Source organism: Dreissena polymorpha, chromosome 12, assembly GCF_020536995.1.
Source record: "Dreissena polymorpha isolate Duluth1 chromosome 12, UMN_Dpol_1.0, whole genome shotgun sequence".
Taxonomy (NCBI): domain Eukaryota; kingdom Metazoa; phylum Mollusca; class Bivalvia; order Myida; family Dreissenidae; genus Dreissena; species Dreissena polymorpha.
The window spans coordinates 48,692,755-48,707,293 of NC_068366.1; the positions used below are offsets into that span (position 1 = coordinate 48,692,755).

The 14,539-nt window shown below is 33.8% G+C and overlaps 1 protein-coding gene and 1 long non-coding RNA gene across 2 annotated transcripts; both read right to left on the minus strand.

Annotated features, from left to right (window-relative positions):
- Positions 1-6,783: 6,783 nt before the first annotated feature.
- Positions 6,784-10,301, minus strand: LOC127853526 (oxygen-dependent coproporphyrinogen-III oxidase-like; the record flags this gene model as incomplete). The annotated part of the gene is made up of 6 exons (XM_052388083.1): positions 6,784-6,870; positions 7,467-7,596; positions 8,000-8,079; positions 8,593-8,666; positions 8,875-8,986; positions 10,185-10,301. Coding segments are annotated over 6 exons (600 nt in total), but the record flags the coding sequence as incomplete, so codon positions are not given.
- Positions 10,302-14,289, minus strand: LOC127853528 (uncharacterized). Its single transcript, XR_008036655.1, has 3 exons — positions 14,166-14,289; positions 13,497-13,563; positions 10,302-10,311 (listed from the first exon to the last, which is right to left on the minus strand). It is a non-coding gene; the product is annotated as an uncharacterized LOC127853528 (long non-coding RNA).
- Between the last annotated feature and the right edge of the window lie 250 nt (positions 14,290-14,539).

The window sequence follows — 14,539 nt, forward strand, 5'->3', positions numbered from 1 at the left end:
AAAAGAGGAGAACACTGGAAACTTTAGTTAAGAAGGCTATGCTTTATCCACAACTGGAAAATATAAAACCTATTCAACACTTCTGAGTTTCCATTCTGGGATACATTGTGGAACTATTTTAAAGCTTTTCATACATTAACGAATGTCCTGCTGTAAAAGGCAATTACTTTTGCTAAATATTTTGAAAATGAAAACAACATATATATTTCCATTTTTTTGCATTTTTTGTTTTGTATTCCAAAATTATTGTTCTCTTTTATTTTATTGAATTATCTAAAAATAGTTTAGAAAAACTGTTAATATCTTTATTGAATTGAACTGCCCATTTATATCACATCCAAATATTGTGTTACTGTACTCCATTAGAAGGATGATCAGTTTTGAAAAAAAGCTTGTTGAGTATTGAATTGGGTGATGTTGATAACATGATAAGACTAACCTATATTGTACCAAATATTATGACAGTGTAACACATGTGGACATTTAATATAACATTGGACAGAAACATGATATAAAATAAGTTGATTGTCTGAAAAAAAAGGTAACAAAACAAAACCAAACAGTTGAGCGGTTTTTATTTAGATTTCAGTGCCAGTCAGAAGTTTTATATATCAACATGTAGTGTACATTCATCATGCTTTAAAATACACATTTTTTTAGAAATTATCAATTTTATACATGAATATTTTATTACCATTCATCTACTTGTATTGGGATAAAACACAACATTTTTAATTTAAGACTGAAATGAACAGTGAAACATAAATTGGACATGTAAAATTTAGTACCCAATAAATGATAATAATATTGTGTATATAGTTAATTATGTGGCAAGCTATTTATTGGCTACTAAACTTACAAGAACTATTTTAAATCTTTTAGCATGGTTTCTTGTTGATATAGAAATTATAACTATTGAATGCAGCCTGTATAATGCTATGGCTATTATCCTTCCAAAACACAACACTGAGTAACAAAGGATGATGTAGTATTTTGAATTACAATTAGATCCTATATCCATATGTTTGAGACATGTTGTTCCACGTAAATTATAGCTTATTGACAATTATATTTTTACAGGCAATCAATGCACAAATGTTATTGAATTTGTAATACCTAACAGCTTGTCTTTCATGCAAAGAGCAGTTCTTCAGTAAAACAGATAAATGAATTCTCTGTGTACCATGTAATAGTCTATCTATGTGTCATGTTAGAAACCCCAACAAAGGACGATAACAACGTAAGAAAATACCACAAAGGCACAATGACAGTGATTAAGTTAACAATATATAAAATATATGAAGAAACAAAATTCAATAATACGCTACTCATCATATTGATTATAAAAAAAATGGATGATAGTAATATATGATTAAACAACATAATATAAACGTTAAATGTAATCATGATTAATTACTATACAAAAGAGGTAAATATGTGAGTATGTTTCTTTCTACAATATAAGCCAACAAAATATAAATATACTCTATTCTTACAAGCAAACAAATACCAGCTTTATTTCTCTGAATAAGTTTGTTCACCTTCAAATATGTAAAATAAAAATAGATGCAATACCTTTCATATATCATGTGTTATTAAAAAAATACAGAGAGTTGTAAAGTGAATAAATATAAACTATTTGTGAATTGAATGTCATGTGACCCGCATCATATAAAACAGGTCTTATGCAATATGGGGACAGTGTAGCTCTATCAACAATAGTATATGTTGTGCAAATGATTATTGTAAATAATATCCCAACAAACAATAATACATATTTACAAGTACCACTTCATAATCATAACTACCAATGGAAAGGACATAAAATATATGAATGTTGTACATATTTTATCAAATACGAACTATCAACTAAAACTATGGTTATAGACCGTTCCATAATTTAGTCATTACATAATTATCTCCCCTGAATTCTCTCCGCGTCCGCCATTACACTGCTGCTTTACAATCGGTAACATATATAAGAAAGAGCACCGATTATTCAACGGATGAATTTCTTTCTAAATTCTAAGGCCGTCATTACATGGTCTTGGTTGTCTTGGAAAACTAACACATTGACACATTAAAAAAAGCATTTAATTAAATTAAATGCAATATTTTTCATTTGATTATTTGCATCAATCTTTAAATCGTGTATGCCTTTGCATTCCAGTGTTTAATTGCCCCTTTGTTCTGCATAATCCGATTATCTCGTTTTGATCAGATATTGTCCAGACTTAACTAACCACATGGTGTCATAAACCACACTGGGTGACAGATGACAATCTGGTCATTAAACACAATTGATGATGCTACCATGTCTCATCTTCCTGGTAGTATTAAGCAGTCATTTGGTAAGATAATTTACCTCCAACATACTTAACAGTTGCGTAAATAAGATATGTTACATATTTTACAAATTAAAGTTATGTCCAATATAGAATATCAGAATTGTACACCGTAAAGATACTAGCCCCGTTTAATTTATGAAAAAATAAAGCATTTAAAAAAATATACAAATAAAACATTTAACGTATTTAGCGGGTATAGGTTAATTAAAACTACGTCATTCCGTATGAAGATTTGATGTTACGGCGCAATGCACGAACGATATCATAAAACAATAAATTACATTTGACACCAAACAGAGGTAAAAAATATTTAAAAAAATATATATGTATATAAATATATGTGTATTAAAATGTTAGATATGTGTCACTCATACCACTAGTAACGAGTTTTCAATATACATGAGTACACAGTTCAATTTGCATCATATGAAGTTGTGTTTTTTCAGTTGTATGTTAATATTCCTCAATAGCGTCATTCTTTGTACAAAACCCATCAAATTAAAATTACATGTAAATACTGTCATGCCCTTTGCTTTTAATATGGCTTTGTAGTATGTTCATTTTCAAAGCACTCCTTACACTTTCTAACACTCATTTATTTATCACACTAGCGTCCTCATGCCATTGATAATTATATTTTATAATTAGATGTATTACTATTGTAATTTATTGAAGCTTTTCTGCAAAAAAAATATTATATTACGGCTTATGCATAAAGCTCTTTATTGTATCAAATGTGTCGGCCTTTCAGTCTTCAGAAATCTTTCATTGATGCTTATGCCGCGTTTTTAAAGTTGCAAATAAATGTATTAAAAATTCGTTTGGCGCTTAATAATATATTTTTGAAATATTATTTAGGTGTTTTTTTATCGGAGTTTTTTTGTGTGGATTATTGACTAAACATTTGGTGTCGTTATCCATATGTTTTTGCGTTACTTCAAAGACCTATAAAATACAATTTTTAGTATTTTTAGCTTTATAGCTGTAAATGATTCAAAGATGAAATATAGATATATCACATAGATCGCATTCTCTTCATCTTCCGAATAATCACATAAAAGGTCGTCAAGATCAATATCACTCTCTCATGATAAAAAGCTCGTTTTTTAACGTGACAAAATTCCATCTAAAAAAATAAATATAATCCAAACCACACTTTTTTATCTCTGATATCAGTTAAAACAAGAAAAATAATGGAAGGCGTATCAATAATATCATACTTAATATAATATGTAATGATTTTTGGAATGTAGATTTTTACCAAATGAGATCAATTACAAACAATTAGCGGTATAAATTGCCGCGAGAATCTTTTATAAGTATTAATTAAAAATATAATCTGCTTGATGTTGCGGCTATTAAAATCAACACAACAATACATGCGTGAATTGTTTGTGAAACGTTAAAAGTAACAAGTCTAATCAAAGACATAGTATGAGCGACTGAAGCCAGCAAATTTTCGCCGATGATTACCACTTGATTACAGATAAAAAAAAAACAAATACACGAAAGCATTTTAAACATTTTTATTTGTAACAATCAATCTCAACTTCAAACAATCGTTTAAAAACAACAAAAATGTGATAATCGCATCAGATTAATTCATTAAGTAATTTATTTATCCGACAACGGTGAAGCGGGTATTCTCTACGTCTTTGGCTTTTGGAATCGCAGACTCGCACAAGTTAGCAGCAGTGTAATGGCGGACAGTCACGTGACTGACAATATGGCGGCGGTCAATTTATCGATTATGGAACGGTCTATTAACAGCGCTATTAAATCAGCCATATTCAACAGTCAAAAATCATTCTTGACACATATGTAAAACACTTATTTTTTGTTTCAAAAAACACCTATGACACTATATATACTATCAACATGTCAATTTACAATCTTACATATATGATGTCAGTACTGCAAATGCCATTGATGTAACGAAATCAACAATAAACAAATATACTAAAATTCAACTTTTGGTAAAATAAATAAACAAATTAGTATTACTTATTTCATGAAAAATATGTAATATTACTTTAACCAATATATCCTTGAGTCTTTAAATAAGACACAATAAAGCCTTAAAACCAGAGTACCAACCAATCTAAAATAATTGGGCCAATGACCCAAGGTCACTCAACTGAGACCCAAAATGACTGAATTGTTTCTGAAAAGCTTTTGTGACGTTCAGTAAACCCCTTTTAGAACTCAGCTGAGATATATTATAAGAACAAATGTTCAGAGCAAATTTCGTGATATTGGAAAAATACATGACAACTAGAGTGTTCACACGATTTCACTATATCTTGCCCCACCAATGGACTGGAACCAGTTTTCAAACTCGATTGAGAAATCATCAAAACAAATGATTCTACCAATTTTCATGATAACAAGGCAACAAAATACCATATTTTCCACAGCTAGAACCATTTTCGATCTCAGCCATTTTCTATGGTATATAAAAACAAATAGTTTATAATATTTTTTCAAATACATGTAAGGGACTTCGATGAATGTTTATAAAGTTTTATTTTAGCCGTAAATGGAAACAGTCACGGTGCTTTCAAGGAAACAACACAATGTCAAACTCTGTCAAGAATTCATAAGAATAACAGCGCTCTGAGAAGTTTCACGACGATAAGGAAAAAAAAATCTTTTTTTTTACAAGGTTTCACTATAGCCATGTAAGCAAAACTGCAACAGCCCCTGGCAGCCATGTTTTTCAACCGAATAGATTTATTTAAAACTTGATCCAAACACCATCACAACAAATGTTCTGAGAAAGTTTAATGATTATTGGGCAAATATGATGCTTCTAGAGTGTCCACAATATATCCTTTTACTCGTATTAAGAAAACTGCCCAGCCTCTGGCAGCCACGTTTTTCAGTGGACTGGAGCAATTCACCAACTTGGCTTTGGTATCATAACAACAATTATTTTGAGTAAATTCATGATAGGGCAAAAATGTGACTTCTTTAGTCTTCACAAGGTCTCCATATAAGGAGATCTGCTTCCACCCCTCGCTCCATGTTTTTCCTGACCAGATGCATTTTCCAACTTGGCAATGATATTATTAGAACAAATGTTCCGACCAAGTTCATTATAATTGGGTAAAAAATGCCAATTCAAGAGTGTTTAATGTTTCACAATATGCATACAAGGAGAACTGCACCACTCCACTTGGCAATGAGTTTCAACAGACCCGGGCCCGTATTCACCAACACATTCTTAAACTAAAGAATGAAGAATGTAATTGGAACCAAGAAAAATGCATTTAGTGTTTGAATATGTACAGGGCCTCCACTGGTTTTATGTCATTAACAAAATGTTCTACATGAAGAATGATATAGATAGAGGTGTTTAATAACAAGTTTTACTCAAAATTCAAGCAATTATCGAATATATCAATTTAAAGAAATATTCTTTATTCTTAGACTTAAGTCTAAGAATTGTTTGGTGAATGCGGACCCAGAACTATTTTTGAACTGGGCTAAGATATCATTAGAGCGATGTTTTCCTCAGGTGAGCTAAAAACTAGAAATGTGCCCATAAAAAACTGATGTCCCCAGATTCCACTTTTGTCTCAAATTCCACTAATTGTGAAAACAAGCATTATGCCCACCAAAAAAATCAAAAGACAGCCAGAGGGACACTGTCAAAGCCATATATGCCCCCCATTGAAAGCCATGGTATTCAAACACAAATCATTGAATAGATTCTAATAATGCACAATTGTCAGCTCCAATGACTCAACATGATGATGGTAGAGCTGCAACAATTCACGGCAGCAAATATTAGTAAGTGACGTTTTTTATTCAGCTTACTATCCTCTTTGAATAGGCCTATTATGCATATGCATATGTCATGACTTGCAATAAAAAATAAGTCACAGTCATCAATAATTTGTACGTTTATCTATCATTTAATGTTACAGAAGAGTGGAATACGGTGAACACATAGTAACAGCTACAATAATGTCATGATCAACTTCTTTAAAAAATTGACATAAAACCATAATTAATAATCTCATAACAATGATCTTTTATTAAGTTTTACCATGAGCAGTCCAAGACAGCGCGCTAAAATTTTATTTTGCTCTGTAAGTACAAAATAGGGACATTTCTGCTGAAATAGCAGATCATATTTTTTGAAAATGGTAAGTGTCCTCACATAATGACCCCAAACATACGTGAAGTTTCAACTGAGAATACCTGTAGTAGAAACAGTGATATGTCGAAGTTGCCCAATACCATAACCAGAGCATAGCCCAGACATTGACACAGACAAATGAGTGAGTATATCATATAACAATTGTAGATAAGTAGAGCTTAAAATTGAATTGCCTTTTGTAATCACAATCAATTGATAAATGCACAGAAGGAACGTAGAAGCTAAGAATGATGGTAGCGTCAGCAATGGACATCCACAACCCGGGACCTACACCCAGTCACGAGGGTTCTGTAACACCTCTGTCAGTCGAGCCTCCTCTGAGCCGGGCTCGGGCTTGTGACAATACTCCCAGCTCTGTAAATGGCAAGTTAAACATTGAGTCCCAGTCTGGAAATACTTGGCTTCATCATTGTGCGTAAAGTGTCATCCCAGATAAGAGTGTGAATTCTGCACAGACTAAACAGGGACAACACTCTGGATTTTTGCTTAGATGAGACTTCCCTTCCACGAAATATACCCTTCAAGTGGTAAGAGTCGTCCCTGATTAATCTTGGACGACACATTTTGCACATGCATTAAGCCCAGTTTTCCCAGAACGTGGCTCATTCGATTAGAAATAGGTGTTTAGAATAACAAAGTAATCGCCTAAAACTGATCTCTCGCCCTTTTTAAAACCCCTTCTATAAAGATTAGTCCACTAATTGCTCAAAATAATTATTCCCCCCCCCCAAAAAAAAAAAAGATGGCAAAGGGCCCTGTTTCAAACACTGAAAACTATTTTCTACTTATTTATCAGGGATATGTTATCGGGTCATTTTGCTTAACATGTTTTTCACACAAACATTCTCCAATCTGAAGTGACAAAATCCCAAACATATGGGCAATGGTTAGCCACAAAAAACTTAAAAATGGGCCTGGCACTGTATGTGCACCTGGTAAAGTATACTTACAGCATTTAGTGGCAGAGACATAAGGAGTCTGTCGTATCCAACACCAGGTGTGCTAAAGCCGAACTTGGTGCCTCGGTCATAGATAAGGTTGAACTCCACGTACCGACCTCTTCTCAGTAACTGCCAGCGTCTGGAAACAGGGGTACATAGTGTGTGTGAGAACTTGAGTTTGTCACAGCAGTGACTAATAATAATACCACCCATTGTGCATTTTGTAACATGTAGCAAATGTAACAATGAAAAATTGAGTCCTGAAAAAGTGGTCAGTTTTAAAACACAGAGGCATGATTTGAACAAACATTTTAGAGAGCCCCCAATACAATATTTCATACCAAATATTAAACGTTGTTGTTTCAGAGGAAAAAAGTCTTCTAACTTACATACATGTTAGTCTTCGCAATGTTAATACAGTTGCCCAAGATGATGTGCTCATTGACCAACTTAGTGCTTTAGGAAGTAACCAAACATGCTCAAAGGTTCCCAAATTGTCACAATTTTAATTCTCCAGACAGTGATTGCCAATCCCAAAGTACCTTTCTTTATCTCCGTATGCTGTATCTTTGTTTTTCTTCACAAGTGGAAGATAGGAAGGAGTAACTGCGGCTGCACAATCCTGTCATAATAAAACACACTTTCATAAGCACAAAACTTGTATTTCAATTTTTAAAACTAAATCTCACCTTTGACATGTAGAAACTAACCCAAACAATATGAACAATTTTGAAAAGAAGGTCACCAAAGGATAATTTCTGTAAAGTTTGTTTAAATCTGTCAAGGGATTAATGAGGGGAAAGGTCGTTAAAAAAGAAGTTAACTCTGGCAGACGCTTATGGATGAGGGATTACAAAGTATTCTAAAAGTTATCCATGAGCACTATGTTCCCAGTTGATCTACTAACAACATTTAGTGCCTACCATCCTCCATACATTTTTCTTACTATTGTCTGAAAATCAAAATATTTTTAAGGCCTTATAATATGCCTATATTTATCCCGCGCCCTGCCCCCCCCCCCCATTTTTTTTGTTAAACCTCCCTTTACATCGATTACGTCCCTTGACACTGGCAGAGAGTACCCTCTCCTATGTACATGTTGTCTTCCCCTGTCAGTATCAGGCTTACCCGATACAAACTTGAAGAGATCCTCTTGTTCCCCTTTTTCCAGATCATCAAAAAAGATTCCACCCACGCCCCTGGTCTCACCTGACGGGGAAAACATTACGTCATTGGTAGCTTTAAATAACAATCTCTTAGCACTAACTACTGGATAATTGTTCATCATGTGTAGATACCAAAGTTTAAAAATGTTTTTTTTTCTGTGATTAAAATAGTTGCATATATTGTTTGTTATCTGCGAATAATACGCATTCTTCAGAATAAACTCTGGTTCATTAATTTTCTTTCCCAATACCTCTGTGCGGAATGAAGAAATACGAGTCACACCACTTCTTAAAGTCCGGGTAGTAGCTTGTACTGTGCTTTTCACAGGCTTGCTTCAGCGTCTTGTGGAAATGCTCCACATCCTGACACACATAACAGTGAACATAACGAGCCTCGTTCTGGGAAAACAGAGCTTATTGCATGTGCATAAAGTTTATGTCCCAGATTTGCCTGTGCAGGCTGCAAGAAAGACACTTTTTACTTTTATAAAATTTAAAGGAAGACTCTTCTTAGCAAATATCCAGTTTAGGCCGAAAGTATTGTCACTGAGTAGACTTTGTAGAGTGCACAGGCTGACCTCGGACGACACTGTAAGCACACGCATTAATCCTGATTTTACCACAGTTTGGCTAAAATAGTGAATTACATACATACAACAGTGTTAACAGTATTTACAGGACAAATGTTGTTTGTGATCTGCGTCTTTTGTTAATCAAGTATTTTAGATATAAGAGCTGTATCTCAATATCTCAAACACTCATCATATCATGTATTTGTCATTTAATGGTAAAATACATTATATCACAATAATGTTATTACTTACCCAGTGCATATACCCACAACAAGCCAAACTAGAACTTTGTCACAGACGTGAAGTATACCCCCACGTGCTGCATTGACACAAAATATTTTGCATGCTGTCTTCAGAAAACAAGGGAAGCTAATTTATGGCGATTTTTTTAGAATTATTATGCCATTATCATTTATGACCATTTTGACTTTTGAACTCTAAAATTCTTTTGCATGACACGCCGTCCAATGACTGTGAACAAAATTAATGTACAGAGTCATTTTAAAATCTCACAATGAATGACATAGTAATGGACCGGACACGCTCATTTATGGCCATTTTTACTTTTGAGCTCCGAGTGTGACCTTGACCTTGGAGATATTGACGTAATTCTTTCGCATGACGCACCGTCCAATAATGGTGAACAAATGTACCAAGTCTTTTTAAAATCTTACGACAAATGACATAGTAATGGTCCGGATAGACAGACCGACCGACAGACCGACAAAGTGACTCCTATATAGCCCCATTACCAATGGTAATGGGGGTATAATAAAAGTAGCCTTAATAAAAAAGAAGGCTTATCTTCGTCGATTTTAATTGATAAGTAATGAAACAAAATAATATTTACCTGAAAGGCAAGTCTTTAATGATCACACAAAATAACTAATCTGTTATCTGTCAAAACCAAAACCTTTTTTATTTATTTATCTTTAGTTTACAATTTATGAGCAAGAAAAAACCTGTCAATATGGCCTAATGTCACTTACGGCGTCATCCAGATAGAAGGGCGTGAGGTCGGTGCCCCCTCCAAACCACCAGTGTTTTTTTCCCTCCTCATCGGTCACCTCAAAGTAACGGTAGTTAAAATGCACCGTCGGAATGTGGGGGGTTCCTCTGGAAAATGGTACAGATCACAAGACAGTTAATTATTGTTGAATACTAGTTCAGAAAAACACATGGTTACTGATCAATTTCACCTAAAAGATTGTTTCCTTAAAATAAAGTTTGAAAAAGATATTAGTATGTACCATAACAAACCACTTGTATATTGACAAAGGAAACAATTGAACACTGACATGAATAAAGTAAGCGAATTACATATTATGTTGATGAGTGTGCTATATTAGAATATTGAGCATCCTAAAAGAAAGATCAAGTGTCTATAGAGCAAACAACATACTTTCAAAAAATGTAAAAACACAAATGAACGGGTTAAAGTGCTCTTAAGAAACATTGAGGATAATAAAAGTGGGTGTACAGTGTTCGACACTAACTATTCTGAGTAAGAAGCTCATTGGACTCCCTTTTTCTGAAATTTTGGAGTCCGACCATAGGTTGTCCAAAAACTTTTCATACCGTATTTTTGGTTTACCATCCTCACCATAAATTGTTAAATCCTCTTTCATGTTGGTTTCAGACCGAAGTTCAAAGTGACTGCTGTTCAATTTGTGTTGTCATTTGTTATCTCAGATTGCAAAATTATTTAACAAATGCCAGTAATATATAAGATAATTTTTGTAAGTTTAAACAAAATATTTGCTATAAATGCATTTATATAAATGCGTGCTTGTAAAAATTTAGCTTCGGGATTTGGTGTAACAGCCCATGGCTTTATACATTTTCCCCATAATTTTTAACATAATATAACAAAGCCATTAAACTGCCATATAGCCCCTGGAATTATTGATTGATAGGGACATGGGGTTATTTACGCACCACTGATTCACATTCGTTCCCATCTTCAGTGCCTGCCTTGGCACCATAAAACGTGCTTTGTGTAAACATTAACCGGTATTGTGATTATTTTTATAGTAATTAAAGACTGTTCAGCGAAAGTCAGTTTAATAAGCGAAAATATCTCAGTAAAAAACGACGATGATCGGGTTGATTAAGAGTTCGAGGGTTTCCGGGATATTAATGTTTTGTCGACAAGCAGAATGATGAGTGGTTTATTTTTCGGATGTTAACAAGTGCGGACATTCTGATCTCTCGAAACGAGATTTTTTTATAATTCAAAGATGATTCCGTTGTTGTTAGTTTTGACCCCAGACACATGATTTGAGAAAACTTAAACGATAAAAAAGAGGAAAATTATTTTAAGTTATACACAAAATATCAAATCCCTGACCATTGCGGTTTCAAAGAAAAGTTTTTTGAAGTTATCGATATTTACTATTCAAGTCTTTATAAATAATTTGAGTCCCTGGATGTGGCAATTTTTTGACCCCATGGGGGCATGATTTGAACAACTGTAGAAATGGACTACTATTAGACGTTACATGCAAAATAACAAGCCTTTGTGCCCTGCTGCTTCAGAAAAGAAGATTTTGAAAGATTTCACTAACCATATAATTTAACAAGTAACCCATAGGGCTGGGTTAATTTTAACCCAAATGAGATGATTTTAACAAAGTTGTTACAGGACCAGCATATGATGTTAAACAAAAAATAAATCCCTGCCCTAACGTTTTGACAGAAAACTTTATACAATATGAAAGTCTTAAAATATTTCTTCATCGTTTGGCGTGGCCTGTTTGTACGCGTGGATCGACTTTAAAAAAAAAACACTTTGTACAGGACCACAATAAAATTATACATGCTAAAAACCAAACCTGGTGGCCTCGGGGTTTCAGAGAAGACATTTTTAAGTGTTTGCTCCATACATATAAAGCCATTCAGGGAGAGGCAACTTTTCACCCCAGGGTATTATTTTAAAAACATTTTACAACTTCTGACGAACCAAACGATCAACAAGAATGACTTCTAAATAATCCCTCCCTAACCTACGATTACCTTAAGTCGTATTTTGGAACGGATAGAATCAATTTCGAATTCAGTTCAAATATCACGAGTACAAACGTTCAGATTGTTTCATGATGATTTGACAAAACATTTGACTTCTAGATTGTTCACAAAGTTTTACCCGCATAAGGAAAACGTCTTAGCCCATCGGCGATAATATTTTTTCAATAAACCTGAACCGTTTTCAAACAGATATACCATTAAAAAGCGTTTTTAGCAAGTTTCATGAGGACGGGGTAAACATGTAACGTGTGGAATATTAAGAAACTTTTCATTTAATTTGACATAGAAACCTAGATTTGAACTCAGTTTTGTAATTCACCCAATTGTCATTCTTACAAAGTTTCGTGAATATTGGAAATAAATATAATCTCTTTAGTGTTATCAATGTACATTTAGATAAAGGACCACGTAGGAACAATGATTAACAATGGGCAAAAATGTAATCACAAAAGCTCACTGTAAGCAAGTTGTGCTCATTAGATCTAATAATGACTTTTGCTAGGTACATCTGTGTAAGACATGACAGAGCCCTATAAATAGGGCTTTTATTCAACGATTTTGTTAACAAACTGGGGTCCTTTGCGTTCCAAGTCGTTTCACTAAAACTGGTAAAAGGAATTTCTTTTTTTGCTTACATACACTATACAATTGACAATATAAGTATTTACATCATTATGATACAATAATAAGTATACACAATGCATCTTCTGAAAACAAACTCGTAGATCACACAGGGGTTTCATGGGATAAAAGAAAAATACTTATTTAAGTACATAGTCCAAATGATGGCATTGTTCTGGTTTTGTATATGCTTCCGACATCACTTAATTTGGATTGAAAACTTCTTGCTATCAATAGACCAGCTGTCTATAATCTTCCTTGTTAAGAAGAACTCTTACAGTTCTCAAGCAGTGGTTGAAGTGTGTGGTTATGACTTTGTATAAAAAAATTCCTTCTGCAGTATGTAGAGACAGCGTTCGACTATGACTATTCTGAGAAAAATGTGCTTGTACAGACATTATGATTTTGAGAAATGAATGGATCTTTTTTATAATTCAAAGATGATTTTGAATGAGTCCAACGGACTTCCTTGACACAAGAACAAGGAGTCCGAGTCTGACTTCCAGGAGTCTTGGGCCACCGGACTCCCGTAAGTGTCGAACACTGGTGTATACATCAAAAACTGTTGGAGAAAATGACGCTTAACAAATATTTAAATAAAAGATACATTTGTTTTCAAAATTAATCTTTATATTAATTAATCCAATACCTACCGGATGAATAATACTGCTGATTCCTATGGCAAAGAAGGGCATATTTTCCCTTAAAAGTGTCTTCCCTCTTAAAAAGGAAAAAAGGCAAAATTGAAATAACGCTTGATGTGAAACACAAATATCATCTATGCAAAAGGGGGAAATCCTTGAAAGAGGAAGGGAAAATCCTTGATGTGAAACAAATTTCTTGAACCATATGCTTCTTTATTATTGTACTGAATACAAGCAACAAATATGATAGCATGCAGAATCTATCCGCGAAGAACTACACAACATTGAGTTTTAAACTTTTTATTTCAGCTCGATCGCATTGAAAACCACTGACTGCAGAGTCTGCTTCCAGGGTAAAACCCAGTACTTGGTGTCTGCTGATCGAAAGATCTTGATGTAAGATCCTCGAGTTGGTGGCAAAAATGGGATCTGCTAAAAACAAGGACAACGCTAGATCTATAACTGGACTGCAACACAATTTTGTCTGAAATAGTTCTCTATACTTCTCTAAATTGACCACCTGTTCTTTCAATACATCTTAAACAATTTTGAGTTTTGTCAGAAAATCTAGAGGCCCATCTCAAATGCACGGGCCGTTCGATAGTGGACATCTTTAAATTTCATACCTTTATAAATACCATCTTTATTGCAGTTATCAAAGAAATGAGTTTAACTTACCTTGTCTTCATCAGTTGAACGACCTGTTGGGTCAGGCTGCCAGTGACGATGGAGATATTGACGCCAGCTTTCTCAAACACGCGGCCGTCTTGCAATATGCAGGTAATTCCACCACCACCACCCTAAAAAATAGAGACTGGATATGATGCACGTTAAACAGTATCGGACAATCTCTTAGTAATCTAAAAACTTTATTAAAGTTCTTTTATAAGTGTGTTTTGAGAAATAAAACTTAACAGAACCTCATACTAGTATATAACAGTATGCATATATTTTTCAACATCAAATTATTTGAAAGATCTACTGTTTTTGTTGTTGTGTTTTCAGAAAAAAATCAATCCAATGATGTTTTAGTGGCGGGGTCCTTTTCGGTA